General features: G+C 33.8%; 1 protein-coding gene and 2 long non-coding RNA genes across 13 annotated transcripts; all 3 read left to right on the top strand.

Annotated features, from left to right (window-relative positions):
• The first annotated feature begins 1,744 nt into the window (after nucleotides 1-1,744).
• LOC130730422 (uncharacterized) lies at nucleotides 1,745-8,019 on the top strand. Of its 11 annotated transcripts, XR_009016348.1 has the most exons (10): nucleotides 1,745-2,381; nucleotides 2,519-2,582; nucleotides 2,942-4,224; nucleotides 4,543-4,729; nucleotides 4,868-4,959; nucleotides 5,393-5,606; nucleotides 6,330-6,385; nucleotides 6,457-6,528; nucleotides 6,929-7,081; nucleotides 7,178-8,019. It is a non-coding gene; the product is annotated as an uncharacterized LOC130730422 (long non-coding RNA). The 11 variants fall into 11 exon arrangements; XR_009016344.1 differs by having other exon boundaries at nucleotides 5,400-5,606; nucleotides 6,330-6,528; XR_009016347.1 differs by lacking the exon at nucleotides 6,330-6,385.
• Nucleotides 8,020-8,316: 297 nt separating this feature from the next.
• Nucleotides 8,317-9,030, top strand: LOC130732634 (uncharacterized). Its single transcript, XR_009017090.1, has 2 exons — nucleotides 8,317-8,773; nucleotides 8,886-9,030. It is a non-coding gene; the product is annotated as an uncharacterized LOC130732634 (long non-coding RNA).
• Nucleotides 9,031-13,790: 4,760 nt separating this feature from the next.
• LOC130730421 (uncharacterized) lies at nucleotides 13,791-15,965 on the top strand. Its single transcript, XM_057582431.1, has 2 exons — nucleotides 13,791-14,036; nucleotides 14,901-15,965. Exons 1-2 carry the CDS (start codon nucleotides 14,016-14,018, stop codon nucleotides 15,750-15,752), a joined length of 873 nt encoding a protein of 290 aa, XP_057438414.1. The 5' UTR covers nucleotides 13,791-14,015; the 3' UTR covers nucleotides 15,753-15,965.
• Nucleotides 15,966-18,295: the final 2,330 nt, after the last annotated feature.

Genomic DNA, 18,295 nt, shown 5'->3' with positions numbered 1-18,295 from the left:
AGGGGAAAATTAACAGGAAGGAAGAAATTGAAGAAGGAAGATCGACACAGAATACAAAAATAAAAAATTTATTGAAAAAATTCAAACTTTACATTCAAAAAACAAACTTTACACATAAAGATTGATATTTACATCAAAAAATTAAAAAATCTGCTTCTGGATGGCTTGCATGTCACCGATCTGGAAGCTTGGACCACCGATCAAGCTTGGGGGCGATCTAACCGGAGTGTGGCGCGTTGGGGCGGATCTGACTGTGAAAATCTCTGATCCGGCTGGATTTTGTAAAGGAAGAGGAAAGGGTTTTGGGGTTTCATGGAGAAGGGAGAGGGAAGGGTTTTAGGATTTCTTTGAAGAGAGGAAGGGAGAGGAAAAGGTTGGCGTCGCCGAAAGGGGGTGGGAGTGAGAGAGCGACAGAAAGGAAGAGAGGGGCAGAGAGGTTGAGAGGAAGAGAAGGTTTCAGAGAAGAGAGGAAGAATGAAGATGATGAAACGCGTGAGAGGAAGATATTTATAGCAGATGACAGGTTCAACAGGTCTTTTGGGCTCCTTTTGACCTGTTGGCCCAGATTTTTTACCATTTGGGCTCCAATTAGCTGTTTTTTTGTGCTTTTTTTTATACAAATTAATAAAGTTAATATTTAATTATAGTATTCATTTAATTTTAAATCTAAATTAGGTGGAATTAAAATTATAAATATATGTGGTATGGTAGGACCCAGTAATAGTAAAATAAGGAATTACGGGTTGGAGCAAAATCTACTTCAATTCCTTAGTAGTTTCTTAAGACTTATGTGGTACTACGGGCCCACAAAAATAGTGTTGAATAGTGTGAAAGGAACCTTTGCATTGGAGTTGCTCTTAGAGGACTATAACGACCGATCCATACATGTTTAGAGAAATGTACATTTTGCTTTTTAAGCAATGAAGGATTTTGAGGTCCATGATCAATAGCATGTTCTTTTGCCATTTTATAGAGTACCTACATAAAATAAGTTAGTACTCCTATTATTTATATTTGACGAAAGCACTATCACAGGTGCGTGCAAAAGTAATCCTGCAATAAAATTTATTAGTGCAGTACAAGGCGAAATACCTGGATCGTTCTCTCTAAGTCGTAAGTGGATTATAAACCGAGTTTAGAGATGAAAGCAAGTAAAGGGGGTTGATTGGTTGATTGTCAAACACAAAAATAAAAGGTTGGATTATCAAATGTGAAAAACGTTAGTTCTCAGGTTATAATAGTCAAGCGCAACAAACCATCATTAATCACAAAAGATTAATTCAATAATTATTCAAGTCCCTGAGTAAAAACTCAACTCACCATGTCATAAACTAACACTCATTTAATTTTTCGATGTACCAAAAAAAATTTAACACTCATCCCTTCAACTCCCGCCTCAAACACATACAAAACCACCAATTGGAGAGCAATATTTGCGGCAAGATACATTTATTTTATTCCATGGTCATTATAGCTAAACTCCGGAAGTGAGGAATGGTGTACTTCCTTATTGCCTTACCCATCAAACCGCACCAAACTGCCTTTAAGTTTCCCTTATGGCCATTCATGGTTTGGGGACACACAAATATATCTACTAACTTAAATTACAAAATCCTGTTGCACTGTTCATGGCCATCTTTTTTTTTTTTGTTATCGAGAGAAGGTTTGTTGGGCCTATTTCATTGTCTGGGCTGAGCCTTTTTGTTATCAAGTACAACATAACATTCACCAAGCCTCTGCCAACTACTTCCTTTATGCTAGCTGAAACCTACTTCAACATTCCTCTGATTTGTTATATCAATAACCAGATCTTTCTCTCCCTAAGAGCTACTTCTGTGCGCACATCTGAAGCTATGTTGTACTGGTCGTTGTTCATGGAGCATCCACACCCTTCATCTCCCTTTCTCTGCCTTTTTCTTCTTATCCTCTGCCTATGCTACACTCTTGAGGTACTTCCAACCTGCAATTTTCAGTTGTACGATGTCTCTTAAAGGCTCCTAATCTATACCCCATACTTTGTAATCTATTAATCCCTTTTGATTTTACAGTCCCATGAGCATCCATCCCTCCATTCTTTTATGTTAAGGTGTAAAGGGCAAAGGGTTCTATAAATACCGTACCGTTAAAGTTGTTCATGAACAACCCAACATCCCTTTTTGCTCATGTGAATCGACTTCTGCTACCTATCTCTGTGCTATCCTAGCTATAGCCAGCTCTGCTTTGCCCTTCCTGCATCACCATGGCTGGATTTTCGCATACAGCTGTAAGCTATACCCCTCGAAAGTTCGTCTATTTCCCTGCACGATTCAAGCCTCCATCGTTCATCTATCATCTATGACCTACACCCTTTTCAAAATCCAGTTGTGGATTCTGCTTTACAGGTTGGTTGATTTGATACACTCCCAATACTGTTGAATTTCCTATTCTCTATTCTATGTTCTATATATTACCTATATACATAGCATGTTAGTGCTTATAAATTGAACCCATTTTTGCTTAGTTCATCCATTATCTGCAGGTAGGATTGTTTTGGCTTTGGGGGTTTTGATTTTTTTCCAGCTCCATCACTTTCACTCATTCTGGTAAGGAACTTTTTGATTTCAACTTCTTTGTTATGAATTCTGTCTTGACCGCCATTTATACCTATTTTCCCAATTAAGATGCTGCAATTTTTCTTGATTCCACTCCTTCATCTTCATTGTAAAATATAACAGCTGAAACAATAGTATAATAAACATCATTTACAGTGCCAGAATTGAGTAGATAAGTCATAAGTGTGTGTGTCTTTGGGTGAATTATAAACTGTGTTAAGTTCTTGACAGCGAATGACTGTTAATCTGTATAGAAACCAGCCTCATTTTTTCTAAATCTGTTGTGCTCAACAAAAGGCATGTATATTCTTCCTTGGTGAAATCTGATGTTGTGTTATCAAATTTTACAGGTGCATGACCTGTTGAAGTTGTACAATGATAATAATGTTCCTCCTCAACGTCTGTTGTTTAAAATTCCTTCTACATGGCAAGTGAGTAATGAAGAAAAGTAGATGGCAGTGCCTGTTGAGTTGAGAAATACTGATGCTTCACCTAATATTACAGCTTGCATAGAGTTTTACAAGCCACATAACCCATATTTCACTTTTATTCTTTCATTTATATTTAGAGTTCTCTCTTTTGTCACCAAAAAATGTTTTCTCTTTTCCTTGTATCTTAAATCGTTCTTCCAATAGATGGATTCATGCAGCTGGCTGTAAATTCTGAGATGAACTATTGAGGTTAATTTTGATTCATTGGTAGAGTAAATTTTTTTATATTATCATCTATGTGTTAACACTTCATTGAATGAGTTTGACCCTTCAAGTAATCAGATATTCATTAAATGATGTTTAGCACATCAGTAAGTGATAGTAGTGAAGAATTTTCGCAGAAAGAATATCAAAGTTGAATTTGTTAGTTTTACAAGCCATATAACCCATAATCTAGATTTCTTGTTTCAGCTGAATTCAGAAATATAATGAAAAAACAGAAACCCATAATGATAATATGAACAGAAAATAACATATATATGTATATTTGCAGAGTATAATTAGTTAAATTTAAACTATTGAGCATCAATCTTTCATCAATGAAACTTCAAGTATGTTGACTTTTAACTTGCAGAGTATATGATTTTGATTGTCTTCACATTTCTCCCTATGGTATAAGCACCACTTGATGTAGTTGATAGCATTAGTTTTGATTTGGGTGTGTATAAAGGCCTCTGCAATTAAGTGCAGGTTTCATCTTGATTTGAACTATTTTTTGTAATTGATAACAATTTTATTTCTCTATATTTTTCTCCCTAGAATTAGTCTTGGTGTATATAAAGGCCTCCTATCTACTAACTTAAGTTTCAAAATCTCATTTCACTGTTCATGGCCATCTTTTTTTTTTGTTAGCAAGTGAAGGTTTGTTGGGCCTATTGGGTTACCTGGGCTGAGCCTTTCTGTTCTCTACTTTTCTCTTCCTAACCTCTGAAGCTACTACAATCCATCTAAAACCTACTTCATCATTCCTTTCTCTGCCTTTCTCTTCCTATCCTCTGAAGCTATGTTGTACTGGGCGTGTTCATGGAGCATCCACACCCTTCATATCCCTTTCTCTGCCATTTTCTTCCTATCTTCTGCCTATGCTACACTATTGAGGTACTTCCAACCTGCAATTTCCAGCTGTACAACGTCTCTTACAGGTTCCTAATCTATACCCTATACTCTGTAATCTATTAGTCCCTTCTGTTTTACATTTCGTTGTTGGGCTTAGTTGATAGGCAGAGCAAAGCTGACCTAGCTGTAGGAGAGTCGCAAACTGGCCCCTTTCGATGCTATTTCGACTTTCCATGCTTTCTTGCTTATAGCTGCGCCTTTAATGCTTCGTAGTTGTATGCCTACGCCCTACCTCCCCTCAATCTCTTCTTTACAGCTTTGTATAAATTCAACCCTTTGTTGTGCGTTTACTCATCTGTTCTTTGTTCATCCAGTTCCCCTAATTCCAGTTACTTTTGTTTCAGCTGCTTTGTTAAGCTACTCTTCACGATTTGCGTTCCAGATTCAATCCTTATCAATGAATATATAACTTCACTCAATCTATGAAGACCCGCAGAGAAACATGGGGATTGATATTATGAGGCTGAAAAGTGATCATATAAGGGTTTGAAGTTTGAACATATTCAGATCTTGATTTTTCATCACTGAAAGGTAATCTCCTTTAATAACACAGCCACATATAGCAACACTGGCTGATATGAACTCAATTATGTATTTCATTATTTAAATTGCCAATAATTTTTTAATCTGGTTGTCTAAGTATTATATATTCTCTGGTATTTTCTGCAGAGGATGCTCAGCTGACTTTTGTTTAATGTCTTGGAGCTGGAGCATGCACTAAAATAATTGCTTACTCAATGGATTTGGTTCGAGTTGTGCAGGTAAATTTTTCCTTCAATTGTTGTTTTGGATTATAGTGGTTCCTGAAAATGTATGAAGATTATATCTGTAGATTTTTTTGATTGTATACCTGTGCACTTTTGGTTTCATTCCTAAAGTGAAGATGGTGAACTATTCGGGTTAGTATATGTTTTCTTTAATATTTTTTTTTTAGAGAATGTTGCTATTATTAGCAGTAGAATGAAATACAACCATAGCTCCATATAAGACATAAAAAAATTAAGGAAGGTTTCCAAATCCTTGCAGATTCAATCCGTGCCAGCACTAGGTTGTTAAAAATGGGAAGTGTAAACAAACAAAAAACTAAGAACCAATAGAGATGACGTCTACCAAGATATCTTCTATCATAACTGAAAATTGATCTGTCCTACAATTATTTCAGATTAAATTCACTGTAAAATTTACTGCCCTCAGTTTGCAGGAATATATCCTTGCCATCCTGCCACGGCAAAACCTCAGCAGCATCCACTAATATACATGCAGGGATTGCCTCGGAAATGGATGCAATAAGGGATTTGCCTATTAACTTAAATAATTGATTTGGACATCAAAAAGAAGTGCACCTGCCATATTCAAGCATAATCTTTAATTTATTTTTACTGGTGTCTGAAGCTTTTCCAATTTGTAGGTAAAGTTGTCAGTTTAATAATTGGTCAAGGGTTATTTTTAATTCTCATATTAATCAGCCTGGTATTTTCAAAATGAGTATGGGAATTGTTCAACAATCTCATTTGGGGTGCTTGGTGAATCCCCTGGAATATGAAAAGAATAATTTAGTGTATTAGATTTTTGCTTTTGTGCAAGTTTCTACTCTTTTTATTTTCTTATCTTATACGATAGGAAAGCAGCTGCATAATCGAATAGATTTGATATTCTTTCACTGGAGTTTGGACATATTTATTATTACCCTCTCACTAGAAATTGTACATGATATATGTATTGTTGAACTTAATGATGCATTTTAGTTAAATCACTTGCTTCTATTTTTATTTTATTTTTTAGTTTGCAAAGACTTGGAAATTGGAAACATAGGCAGAATATTGTTCTTTATAGAAGTACACTATAACCAACTTGAACTGTTTGTTTGGTTCTCTGAATTACATATCAAGGTCAAGACTATCTAAAGATAGTGAAATACGAACCCTTTTGAGGATGGCTGAATCTTAGAACACTAAAAAAGTTTCTCTTTTTAAGGAGATAGATATGTTAGAGAAGTGAAGGATTAGAAAATACTTCAATGTTTGTCCTTTTACTCTTATTTCGTCTATTTTTATGATTTGCCTAAATGGTATTTTGTTACGATTGTTTAATTACTTTGGGTTGTTTATTTTAATCAATAATTTTGTTTCAGTGTTTTTCATAAAACCCTTACCTGCTAAGCTTAAAATCTAAGGGGAACTCTTCAAGGTGAAATCAATATTCAATTAATTCTTTTTTTTTTTGCAGTTTGACATGTTTCCTATTCTGCCTCTTCACAGGTTATGGATCAAGCTATGGAGAAAGGCCTTATTTTCATTGACGGTTTTGGACCAAAACATGATGCTGCCACTGTAAGTGTCATTCTTAGATCTCTATCTTTCTTTCCTAGGCTCTTACTGTTTGCAGAAAGTCATTCTGTTCTAGAAACTTCATATTTTAGTTCATTGTGGTAGAAGATGAAATTTTCCCGCCAAACATTATAATGGTTTTCATCCACCTTTTATGTGCTTTTAGGAGCATGTGATTATGTATTCCATAATTATGTGATTTCTTTATTTTTCTGATTTTAGGTCGACCTAACCCAATGCTCTGAGCTCACTTCTCTTATTCTTTTGTTGCAAAACTCTGTTAGTTTTTTAAATATACTTTTTTGAGTATAAAGAAAGTTCATTGGTGATGGATTTAAAGCTCTCATTTAGGACAAGGTGCTTCATGAATTTTATTAGTTTTTGTTCTTTATGTATCATGCAGAGCCATTCTGTATACGAGATGGTCTGCGGTTTTACCTTTTTTTCCTATTCTGTATCGGTGACATGCCGGTCTAGATGTTGCAGAAGAACAATTGTTTGATGATATTGATTGTCAAGGTGTTGTGAAGGATTTTGAGCAAGGGTGATGTCTAAGGTCTGTCTGGATCATCAGCTAGATTAAAATATATTTTTTGGGTCATTTATTGCGGTGAACACAATCATTCTGATTCATTTCCTGTTGTGTCAAAAGAGGTACATTTTGAAGGAGGGTTTGAGCAAATCCAGGCAGCACTCCAAATAGGTCTATCTGTCACAGTTCATTACACATACAATGATGTGGGCCGGTTTAATATCAGAATCTTTCATGATGATGATAATGAGGTGGAATATGAAGACCAAGTGGAGCAGCCCCCCAACGTAGAAGGAGAGTTCATCTGGTTTACTGAACTCACTGAGCCACTATGCACTGGAGATCAAGTATTAGTATTAGTCTGTTCACAGCCTTTTCCATATCTCTAACATATTTAACTATGCAATTTTTGAGTATTTTTTAAATTTTCGTAGCCTATTCCTACTGCTGTTGTGATTGAGCTTCTCCAACACCAGCCTAATTTACTAAACATGATATTGCCTAATGGGACTAGAGAGGAATGGACACTGAAATGGGCCAAGGGTAGAGCTCGGCAGTGCGTGTTTGGGACAGGCTGGTATCAGTTATGCAGGGCGCACAATTTCCGTTTTAGGGATCAGTTGCTCTTCTTTAAGATGCAACAAGGACAAATACCTACAAAGTTGAAGTCCATCAGGTCTAAAGCGTGTTTTGCTGAAGTGTTTGTTTGATGATTTCGTGCTGTTTATTTCCAGGCAGTGTCTATGATCTAAATGTCCTTCAGATGGCGTAGTCGAATATTTTCTTTAGTACATGTCCTTTTTTCGATTTCGTGTTGTCAAGTGTTATCAAGTTGTGCCAAAAAAACCTGTTATTATGTCCTTTAAATTATTGTTGTTGCTTTTGTTTTTGGCTTTATTGCTTAAATCCTTTAATATATTCCCCCTTTTTTATACAACGAAGGGGTGTGAAACTTTTTTGCATTGGATTTGTTCTTTTATTTTAATTAACAAACTATAATTTTGATTTTGGCATAAATCCGGCAGATTTACAAGTAATGGAAATTCATACCGGCTGTTTAGCCTCTATTTTTAAGTTAGATGATAGTAAAATTTAGTAGTATAAAATTTAAGATATTATTTGTAGATTTTTAAATTATATGTATAAAATATAATGTTGGTATCTACATTTGAATAACAAAATTATATGTATAAACACTTATAAATTATTAATTTTTTTAGGCTATAACTTATTATGTATAATATACTAATAACAAAATACCATCATACGTCCCGGTAGTACGATTAACTTTTCATAATATAATTGTGATATTACCCCTATTTATAAACATACGTGCCGTTAGTTGCTATAAATTTCAATTAATCATAAACCCCGAAAAATTACGTATGAAGACCCCGTGCTATGGTTTATATCCTAGTTTAAGTAGAAGTGAATGAAGTTGACTAACACACACGAATGATGTATTCAGATTCTAATTTTTCTTTGGCTATGGATTTTATGTCACAGGATTTTCTACCACTATCGAGACTATAATATATGCTTGTCTTGTCTTCATGTTAATTTCAACATAAACACTTTCCTGAAAAATCAAATATTTGTTATCCCCTAACCAACTCATCATGTGTTTTTTTTTTTTTTTTTTTCCTTTTGCAGATTGTGATCACTGGTGGAGGAGCAACCTTTATTTTTTGGTTCATTTGGGAATCACTTATTATGGTGAATTTTTCAGAACTGTCATTTGAACTCAAATGGCAAATTCTATTCACTTCTCCTCTCCTATGTGTTGTGATCTTTATTTTCATTTATATTTTTTCATTTGTTTGGACAGGTTCAGTAACAAGTGCGCCAGGTGAATCTATGACTTAAGAACAAAGTCATATGCTATGACTTCATTCATGTTGGTTGAGTCTTCACAAGTTTCTTTTAATTACTAAGTCATGTTGAATTCTTCATTCTGTGGTTAACTTTCGTTTTTTGTATTTTAATCTAAAACAATCCAGCCTAAACTGTTATGCTATTTTATTGGAAGGATATAGGCAACAAATGTTAGACTTGCTGCCATTGCAGTTGGATGGTACCGGGTTAACTGAAAAAGTCTATTTATCCTTATTGGTGATATTTAAACATTGTTTTGTGCTACAGGAATATACAAAATTAATAATTATTTGCAAATGAAAAGAAACATTTTCTCTGGTACTGACTTTTAGATTTTTTATTTTATTTTGGAAAGATGGAAAGATAAATTACACCCTCTACGAAGAATTGATCCCAAGATCTTCCTTCCCCAACCCATATGTCCCCAACGCTTACCACTTGATCTACCATTTGGGGACAAATTCATTAGAATTTTTGGTACATTAAAAAGATAAATTACACCCGGATTGATCCATGGACCTTCCTCTCTCAACCTATATATCCCCGACTCTTATAAGAAATAATCTATATATTCCATTCTATTTTTCTCAATGATGTTTCTTTCAAATCATAAAGAAACTTTTTCAATTTGATTAGGGTATGAACACTTGTGTCTCTTTTTGTTAATAAGTTCAATTTGATTATCTAAAGATATATGTGTATACTATTTTTACTTTTTAGGTGGATGATGATCTGAAGCAGGAACTTTTCACACCTTAAAACAGGATTTCTCCAAAACTCTTATAATCTAAGAATGAGCTTGATACTATTCAAGTTCACTACTTATGGTTTAACACCTTCCATTTGCTGATTCTTTATTCAATTAATTTGGTTATATATATTATACTTTCACTTCTTATTGTAGAATGATCGCATGTTATGGTGGTTTCCTTTGTGAGTTGGACATCAATTATGTTTTGTTGCTTAGCAGAGGAAGGTACAGATTATTCAAATGTGGATTATGCTTGACTATGTATATCCTTTTCAATAACGAAGGAGGCAGGAAGAGTCGATCTTTGAAGGGGTTCAACTCAGAGAATGGAAATGGTTATCAGGTAGAATGAAAGGTTTTGATTGCTCAGTTAATGAGTGGTTTTTTTTTTTGGCACAACCTATTTGTTGTCTCAAAACTGTGGGCTAGACCTGTGTTGATATAGTTGGGTTTCTTGGCTGCTACTCTTATGATTACTGTTGCTGCTGCATCTGTTACTGGTATGGATTTTCTGGTTTCATGTGGATATGATTATTTGGATGGGCATTATTGAGTCTGATTGCGAGACACATTGACAGATTGGGCAGGCACATTAGCTGGTCGTTTTGAGCCTCCTTGTAGCTTTTTTTTTTTCCTTTGACAAGCGCCTACTATTACAGTGCATAATGTGGTTGGTTTTTTTTCTTCATGTTTTCTCCCCTGGAGCTCGTTGTTTCTTTCTCTTTCTTTTGGCCTTGGGTCTGTACAGTGCTTGTAATTTGCTTTGGCACATCTTGTGCTCTTATATATATATATATATATATATATATATATATATAAATTTGGCTTATCTAAAAAAACTATATTTTGTTTTCCTTTACCCACCTATTTTTGAAGTCTGATTTACATGCTTTGAGATGCAAATGTCCATGACATCTCTTCATGCAAGTATGCAACCTAGGAAAGGAAAATAGATTTGAGCTCATAGTCATATGTCACTTGTGAGCATGCCTCACCTGTGTTGAAAATTTTGAAGGTGACTAATTAACAATTTAATTATATTTCTTTATTATTCAAAAATACTTTTCAAGTAAAATATAAATTAAGATACTAGCTTAGAAAAAGATTGTCAAAAAACTGAAGATTTTTCTATCTGGAATCAAAATCTAATAAGGATAATAATAGCGATTTTGCCTACGCTTACGCCGATGTCTATAAGTTTTTTTAGGCAAATGTTAGTAATGTTAGTAAATTAGTCCTTCATCAGGGTTCGAACCTTGGACCTTCCAACCAACTTTTATGTTCCCTAGCTCTTACCACTTGAGCTAACCCTTAGGGACGACAATGTCTATAAGTTAGTTGTCTATTTTTCCTGTACTCAATGTTCAATTTGCTGATTAATATTTTGGATATAAACAAGAAATAATGTTGTTTAGGTAGTAGGGAGTTAGGATTAACATATGCTCAGTAAATTTAATATTTTCACTGACGTATAATTATATATCAAACAATTTTTTGTATCATTATATCTAAATAATTTAGAGTTTAATGCATATGCATTGTCAGTGTAAAATGGTTTTACATTGTCATCCAATCACATCATGCCACGTATGATGAACAATTTTATTCGTTTTTAATTTTAATTAAAATAAAATACATTTTATGATTTGACGGAAATCAATTGGTTGTCTGTGTAACGGTGAACATCCCTTTAATTCAATACTTTAACCCTCTATCTAAGAACAAACCGGTAAGAACTTATAAAATTAGTAGCATGCAATTAAATTTAAACATTTTATTCATGTTAATTAAAATTTATGTAACTAAAACCGTTTGGATACCGGCTTATTAGAGCTTATTGAAAATTCTCTACTAAAAAATATTAAACAAGCTTCAATAAGTGCATTATTGTTTGCATCCAAACAAGCTTCATGATATTTTATATAAACTTGTGGCCGATTTAAACTACAATTAAACTAAGAAATCAGGTTCCGTGCATCGCACGGGAATAATCCTAGTTAGAGGAGTAGTCCTACATCGGCGGGAAGAGCCTAGTCATAATCTATTTTCTAATTTAATACTATTACAGCTTTCTCATTAATGGAAAAACATAAAAACAACCTTGAAAAAACATAAAAACAACCTTGCGTTGATATTTCGGGAACAAAAAATAAAAGTTAAAAACAAAAACAAGTTTTAACTGTTATTGTTTTTCAGTTTTAAAAAACAAAAAAGTAACGAATAGTTTTCAAATGAATTATTTCAAAACATGCTAATCAAACAAATTTTATTGTTTTTAAAACTTATAAAACAAAAAAACTGTTTTTAAAAACAATAATCAAACAGACTTTTTTTGCTTCCCAATTTTTTATATGAAGAAACTGTTAAAAGAATTATTTACTTTTAAAAGGAATTAATCAAAACATGATGAGTTTTAAAAAAATGTACTGATAAAAAGACTAAAAAAATATAGTATTACACCCCAAATTAACTAGTTAAACTCTTACCATTATTTCTATTTTTTTTTGGGTTCAATTTTAGTTGCCGTCTGTCGATATGAAAACTTTATTGATGAGAAGCGATATATGATTTCAAAGGCTTTCTGAGACACGGTGGTAATTGAAGTTGAACCTACCTAAATTTTTATTCATCGATGAAAAAATAATAGTTAAACTGTTAAAAGTGATGCTCAGCCACAATTGCCACTTTGCCAGGCATAGAGTCAAATCCGTTATAATTAGAGCTAGGTGGATAGAGTCAAATCCGTTTGGAACAAAAGAAAAACTTGTTATAAAAATTGAAAACTAGTACACAATATGGTTGATGTATGAACCAGTTCACATTCAGTTATATCTTCTTCCAACAGAATCTGTTACATTTGTTCACGCACAAAAACCACCACAAGGTTCAATGAATCCTGATATATGTTGATTTGTTCTACAGTATCAGACACACTCATCAAAACTGCAGTGTTAGTCTGTCAAAGCCTAAATCAGCCACATAACATGACTCTAGAATTCTAAAAATATAGGTTCTAAAATAAGGCGCAAGCAATGAACTATGAGAGAAAAAGATATAGCAACGTTATATTGAGAAACAAATCCCTTTAACCACGGAAAGAGGTTAATAATACACTGAACCACTGCTGAATTACAATATATATATATATATATATATATATATATATATATATATATATATATATATATATATATATATTCACGCACAAAAACCACCACAAGGTTCAATGAATCCTGATATATGTTGATTTGTTCTACAGTATCAGACACACTCATCAAAACTGCAGTGTTAGTCTGTCAAAGCCTAAATCAGCCACATAACATGACTCTAGAATTCTAAGAATATAGGTTCTAAAATAAGGCGCAAGCAATGAACAATGAGAGAAAAAGATATAGCAACGTTATATTGAGAAACAAATCCCTTTAACCACGGAAAGAGGTTAATAATACACTGAACCACTGCTGAATTACAATATATATATATATATATTTATTCATGCACAAAAACCACCACAAGGTTCAATGAATCCTGATATATGTTGATTTGTTCTACAGTATCAGACACACTCATTAAAACTGCAGTGTTAGTCTGTCAAAGCCTAAATCAGCCACATAACATGACTCTAGAATTCTAAAAATATAGGTTCTAAAATAAGGCGCAAGCAATGAACAATGAGAGAAAAAGATATAGCAACGTTATATTGAGAAACAAATCCCTTTAACCACGGAAAGAGGTTAATAATACACTGAACCACTACTGAATTACAATATATATATATATATATATATATTCACGCACAAAAACCACCACAAGGTTCAATGAATCCTGATATATGTTGATTTGTTCTACAGTATCAGGCACACTCATCAAAACTGCCCTAAATCAGCCACATAACATGACTCTAGAATTCTAAAAATATAGGTTCTAAAATAAGGCGCAAGCAATGAACAATGAGAGAAAAAGATATAGCAACGTTATATTGAGAAACAAATCCCTTTAACCACGGAAAGAGGTTAATAATACACTGAACCACTGAACCACTGCTGAATTACAATATATATATATATATAAAAACCGCGTTATACTTTCTTTTTTCTTGTAAATCCTATCTTAATTCACTCGTCTTAAAAGGTAACATTGCCTTTTTCCGATGTATAAAAAAAGGTAACGTTGAGGTACCTTGATATGTATGAGATTGCTAATTAGAGTTTACAGAACCAACATGGATTCTTTCCAAAACCTTCAGCCAGCCATTTCCTGAATTCAGAGTTCAGACCCAGCTAATCAACCCCAGTTTGGTTTCCTACGTGCATTGTTCATAGCTAGCTAAACATGGTTTATTCTGAGAATGAGGTGAATTACTTGCACTTAATTTGCAGTTTTTTATGTTTATGCATTCTTCTTTATATTAGGGGATACCAAAATTTATATATTATATAGAAATGAGACTATTAAAACAATTCTAACACCCAGAACCAATGATTAAACAACGCGTTCCCCAAGATGCACTAAATTGAGTACTGGACAATTTCTTGGTTCCTCAACATTAATAATTTAGCAAAGTGAGGTTACAAAGGTGTATTGAATCTATTGATTGAGTCAATTTTGATGATAAACTTTTGTGAATAGCTTTTGTATTCCAGAACTGATTCTGATATAAAAGAGATGTTTTGATCCAAACAAGCTATGAAACTTATTCTTTTTGAAAACCTGTCCCTGAAGCTTTAATTTGTGTTTTTATTATTATAAGTCATACCAACAAGATATATTTGATAAGGACAGGACAACTAATCCTAAAGGGATGCATGTAGTTTTGGGGAGACATAATCATGTGTTTTCATAAGATTGTCAAAAGTGGTTATATGAATAAGCAAAAGACAATTCAAAAGTTTGAATGGCTTTGCTTTGTTTTTTGGCTTAAATAAGTTTTTGGTCCCTAACCTTTACCATATATTTGGTTTTCGTCCCTCGTCGGAGCAAAGGTGGGTTTTAGTCCCTGCTATTTTCACATGCCAAAGAACTATTAGTATTAATTAGTCCTCAACAAACTTGAGACCTACCACTTGTTTCTTCTGAAACATATCAGCTACATTGAAGAAGTTGAAGCAAAGGGATATTGTCTTCCCATTGTTGTTTCTCATATCTTCTTGATTGAGTATTATTATATTCTGAATTCTCAGTTTCTCACTGACTGAACTATGCATCTTTTAATGACAGAGTATTGATGAGACTAAGCAGAGGCTTCTCTGCACCAAGCTTGATCTGATAACAGCAAGAATGGAAGTTAATAATGAGATAAAGAAATATGAGGAGACAGTTAAGCGCTTATACAAGCTCCTAAAGAGAGTTTGCCAAGAAAGAGATGAAGCAAGAGACCAGCTTCAATTGCTTGCAAGAAATTATCAACCATCTACAGAAAGCAGTACTATTCCACAAGCTGATCATTCTATGAACATCCAATACAATTCAAAGGTGAAAAGCACTGAGGTATCAGATATGAGTTCCATGGCATTCTCAAATTGCTATGATTTATCCTTGTCAAATGAGAAGCATTTTTTAGCAGAATCAAGCAATTACTTGGCCTTACCAAAGCAACCAAATCATCAAAATTACCAGAATGGGACAATCAAGGCAGATCATAGAGTTGCTTCAAGGGATAACAAGGTAGATGGTGCTTCTCATGTGATTGATAAACTTGCTGGTGGGAAACCTTTGCCTCAAAAGGGTAGATTGCTACAAACTGTGACAAAAGCTGGACCTTTGCTTCATACACTTCTAGTTGCTCCACTTCCACAATGGAAAAATCCTCCTCCACCTTCAACTTCCTCTGACCTTCAACTCAGTCGCTTTCAAAACAATGATTCCTTATCTACTGATACTGATAACAAGGCAAGTGTTGATCCAAATTATGGGTTTGTTCCAACATCTTTAACTCTGGCATTTCCTGGGAATTATCATGGTGGTTCTGGGTTGTCAGTGAAGAATGAACGAATTTCATATGCTGCTTTGGATTCAAATGTGGTGCACAACAATCATACAATAGCAGTGAAAAAGAGAAAGTTTTTGTGAGTCTAGATGCTTTATTCTTCTTTTATGTATCGTAATTAATCAGGCTTGCTTTTGTGAAATAGATATATAAGAGTGAACTATATGAATAACTTAGCAAGGCTTGATTGTTGCGCTGCCTTCTTGAATTTTGTCAGATAGGTAAATGGTGTGATGTACACAGAAGTATATAAGAATTTTGAATTTTGAATGATAGTGAATATCCATGGTTGAAAATAAAATTATGTGCAGGTATTTCCTTTTTTTCTATAAAAGGTTTGAATTGAAGCCTGCAAATCATGAATGATTGGTCTGGTATTTGGCAACTCTGCTATCATCTAAGAGTAATGATAACCAGAAATACAAGTAGTGCAGACATCTCATTTTTTTCTCTATTTCTTTTATATGTATCATATTTATTAAAAATTAAGGGTTGTTAAACCTTGATGAGAGCAATATAACATAGCACCACAAATTCACATTACAATATAACTTCGCTTACTCTCAAAATTTAAAACAAAAGAAAAAAAGAGAGAGAAAAAAACTACTCATAGTCATTAATAATAAGGCTTAATAGCTCTTTTGGTCCCCCACAAATGCAAAATGTGCAAATTGGGTCCCTAAACTTTAAAAATAGCATTCTGTCTCCCCGACGTTATCTTCTGTCAACAGTTTTGGTCCCCCGTCCTTTTTCCGTTCAAAAAGTAACGGTTTCTGGGTTTTCCAGAAAAAATCAAGGAGTTCTTCATCTTTTTCAATTTTTTTTTACAGAAATTCAAAATTCTCCAAAACCAAAAAAATAATGCCCGTAAAAACAAATGAGAATCCAGAAATTAAATGCCCCAAAGGAAACCAATAAAACCCAAATATAGAAGAAAATATAGACCCAGAAGAAGATAATGGCCCAAAAAACCTAAGAATATTTAAAAAGATAAAATCTTTTAGATACTAAACTTTTGCTTCTCGACATAAACCCAGCTAGATTATATTGCTAAGGACAAATTACAAATATATATATATACCCAGAAGATAAATCCAAAAACTTTTGCTTTCTCTCTCGATTTATGTTTCTTTATTCCATCCAAATTGCAAAGATCGTGCCTGTGAGGACGACAAGAGGATATCAAACCACACTTCATCCCTTCCATTGAAAACTCAGAAAGGAGATGAAAAAGAGGAATTTGTCTGTGTCCTATGTGTCCAGATCAATGTTCGATCTGGGTTGGAGGAGGTTGAGGGAGGCGATTTCCGTTTGGGCTTTGGTTGGATGTGTGTTGGGGGAGGATGAGGGAAGAGATCTTGGTTCAGATCTGGTTGTTCAATGGCAGGACCAAAACTGGGTGCAAGGGTGAAGATGAAGGTTAGGGGTGGGTTATAGATCTGTATCCATTTTTCTTTTTGAGTGAAGATGAAGATCAAGTAGATAAAGATGTTTGTGAGATGAAAAAGAGGATAAGATGATTTTGGTTTTTAGGTTTTTAATTTTCTGGGTTTTGGGTTTAATGATTGAGAAAATAGTGAAGATGATGGAAGAAGATGGAGATGATGAATTTTCTGGTTTTTCTTTTTATTTTTCTTAATTTATTTTTTTGTTTAATTACATATTTCTCCTTAAAAACGTTAGTTTTTTGACGGAAAACTGTCTGGGGACCAAAACTGTTAACGGAAGATAACGTCGGGGAGGAAAAATGCTATTTTTAAAGTTTAGGGACCCCATTTGCACATTTTGCATTCGTGGGGGACCAAAAGTGCTATTAAGCCTAATAATAAAACACAACACAAACAATGGAAATCCAAAATACAAATGGCACGGATTCTCCAAATCTCTAGTTTCTTTATGCCATTTTCAGCACTTCTTTTGCCTAAGTAGATATAGTTTAGCGTTGTTGCAGTTCTGCTAACATGCTTCATGATAGTTCAGAACTTGTTACTATATATATATGTGCTCAGAACTCCACAAGAGACCACCGGTTAGATCAGGAACGACAGTGAGTGGTGATGACAAGAGGAAGAAAAAAGAGGGTGAAGAGGAGAGGAGAGGAAATGTGAAGTGGTGGCGGAATTGGTGACAAGAAGAGGTGGAGATCGAGAAAGGATGAAACAAATACAAATAAGGCTTAATGCACTTTTGGTCCCCAACTTTGGCATGCGAAAATTATCCTCAAACTTCAAAATTAGCAACAAAAAAAAAAAACGATCCTGAAGTTTACACCCGGTTGCAAAATTGGTTTTTCATTAAATTCCGTCTAAAATCTAACTGAAAGTGATGACATGAAGTTTCTAAATTAATTTTAGGTTTAAATACTTTGGAGGTCCCTGAAATTGTCTATCGTACGAAAATAAGTCCCTGAATTTTTTTTTTTTGATTCCGAATCCCTGGAATTTGTTTTTTAATCAGAATAAGTCTCTGCTCGTGTTTCACTTTCCAGCCTATGTGGCTCAATTTTTGCTGAGTCATTTATTTCACGTGGATTTTCTATTTTTTTAAATACACATGGATTAAAAAAATAAAATTAAACATTTAAAATTAAAATTAAAATCTTATTAACCTAATTAACCCTAAATCC

The sequence above is a fragment of the Lotus japonicus genome, chromosome 1, assembly GCF_012489685.1.
Source record: "Lotus japonicus ecotype B-129 chromosome 1, LjGifu_v1.2".
In the NCBI taxonomy this organism is placed as follows: Eukaryota; Viridiplantae; Streptophyta; class Magnoliopsida; order Fabales; family Fabaceae; genus Lotus; species Lotus japonicus.
Note: the sequence above shows the minus strand (reverse complement) of the source record. Positions and strands in the feature narration are given on the sequence as shown.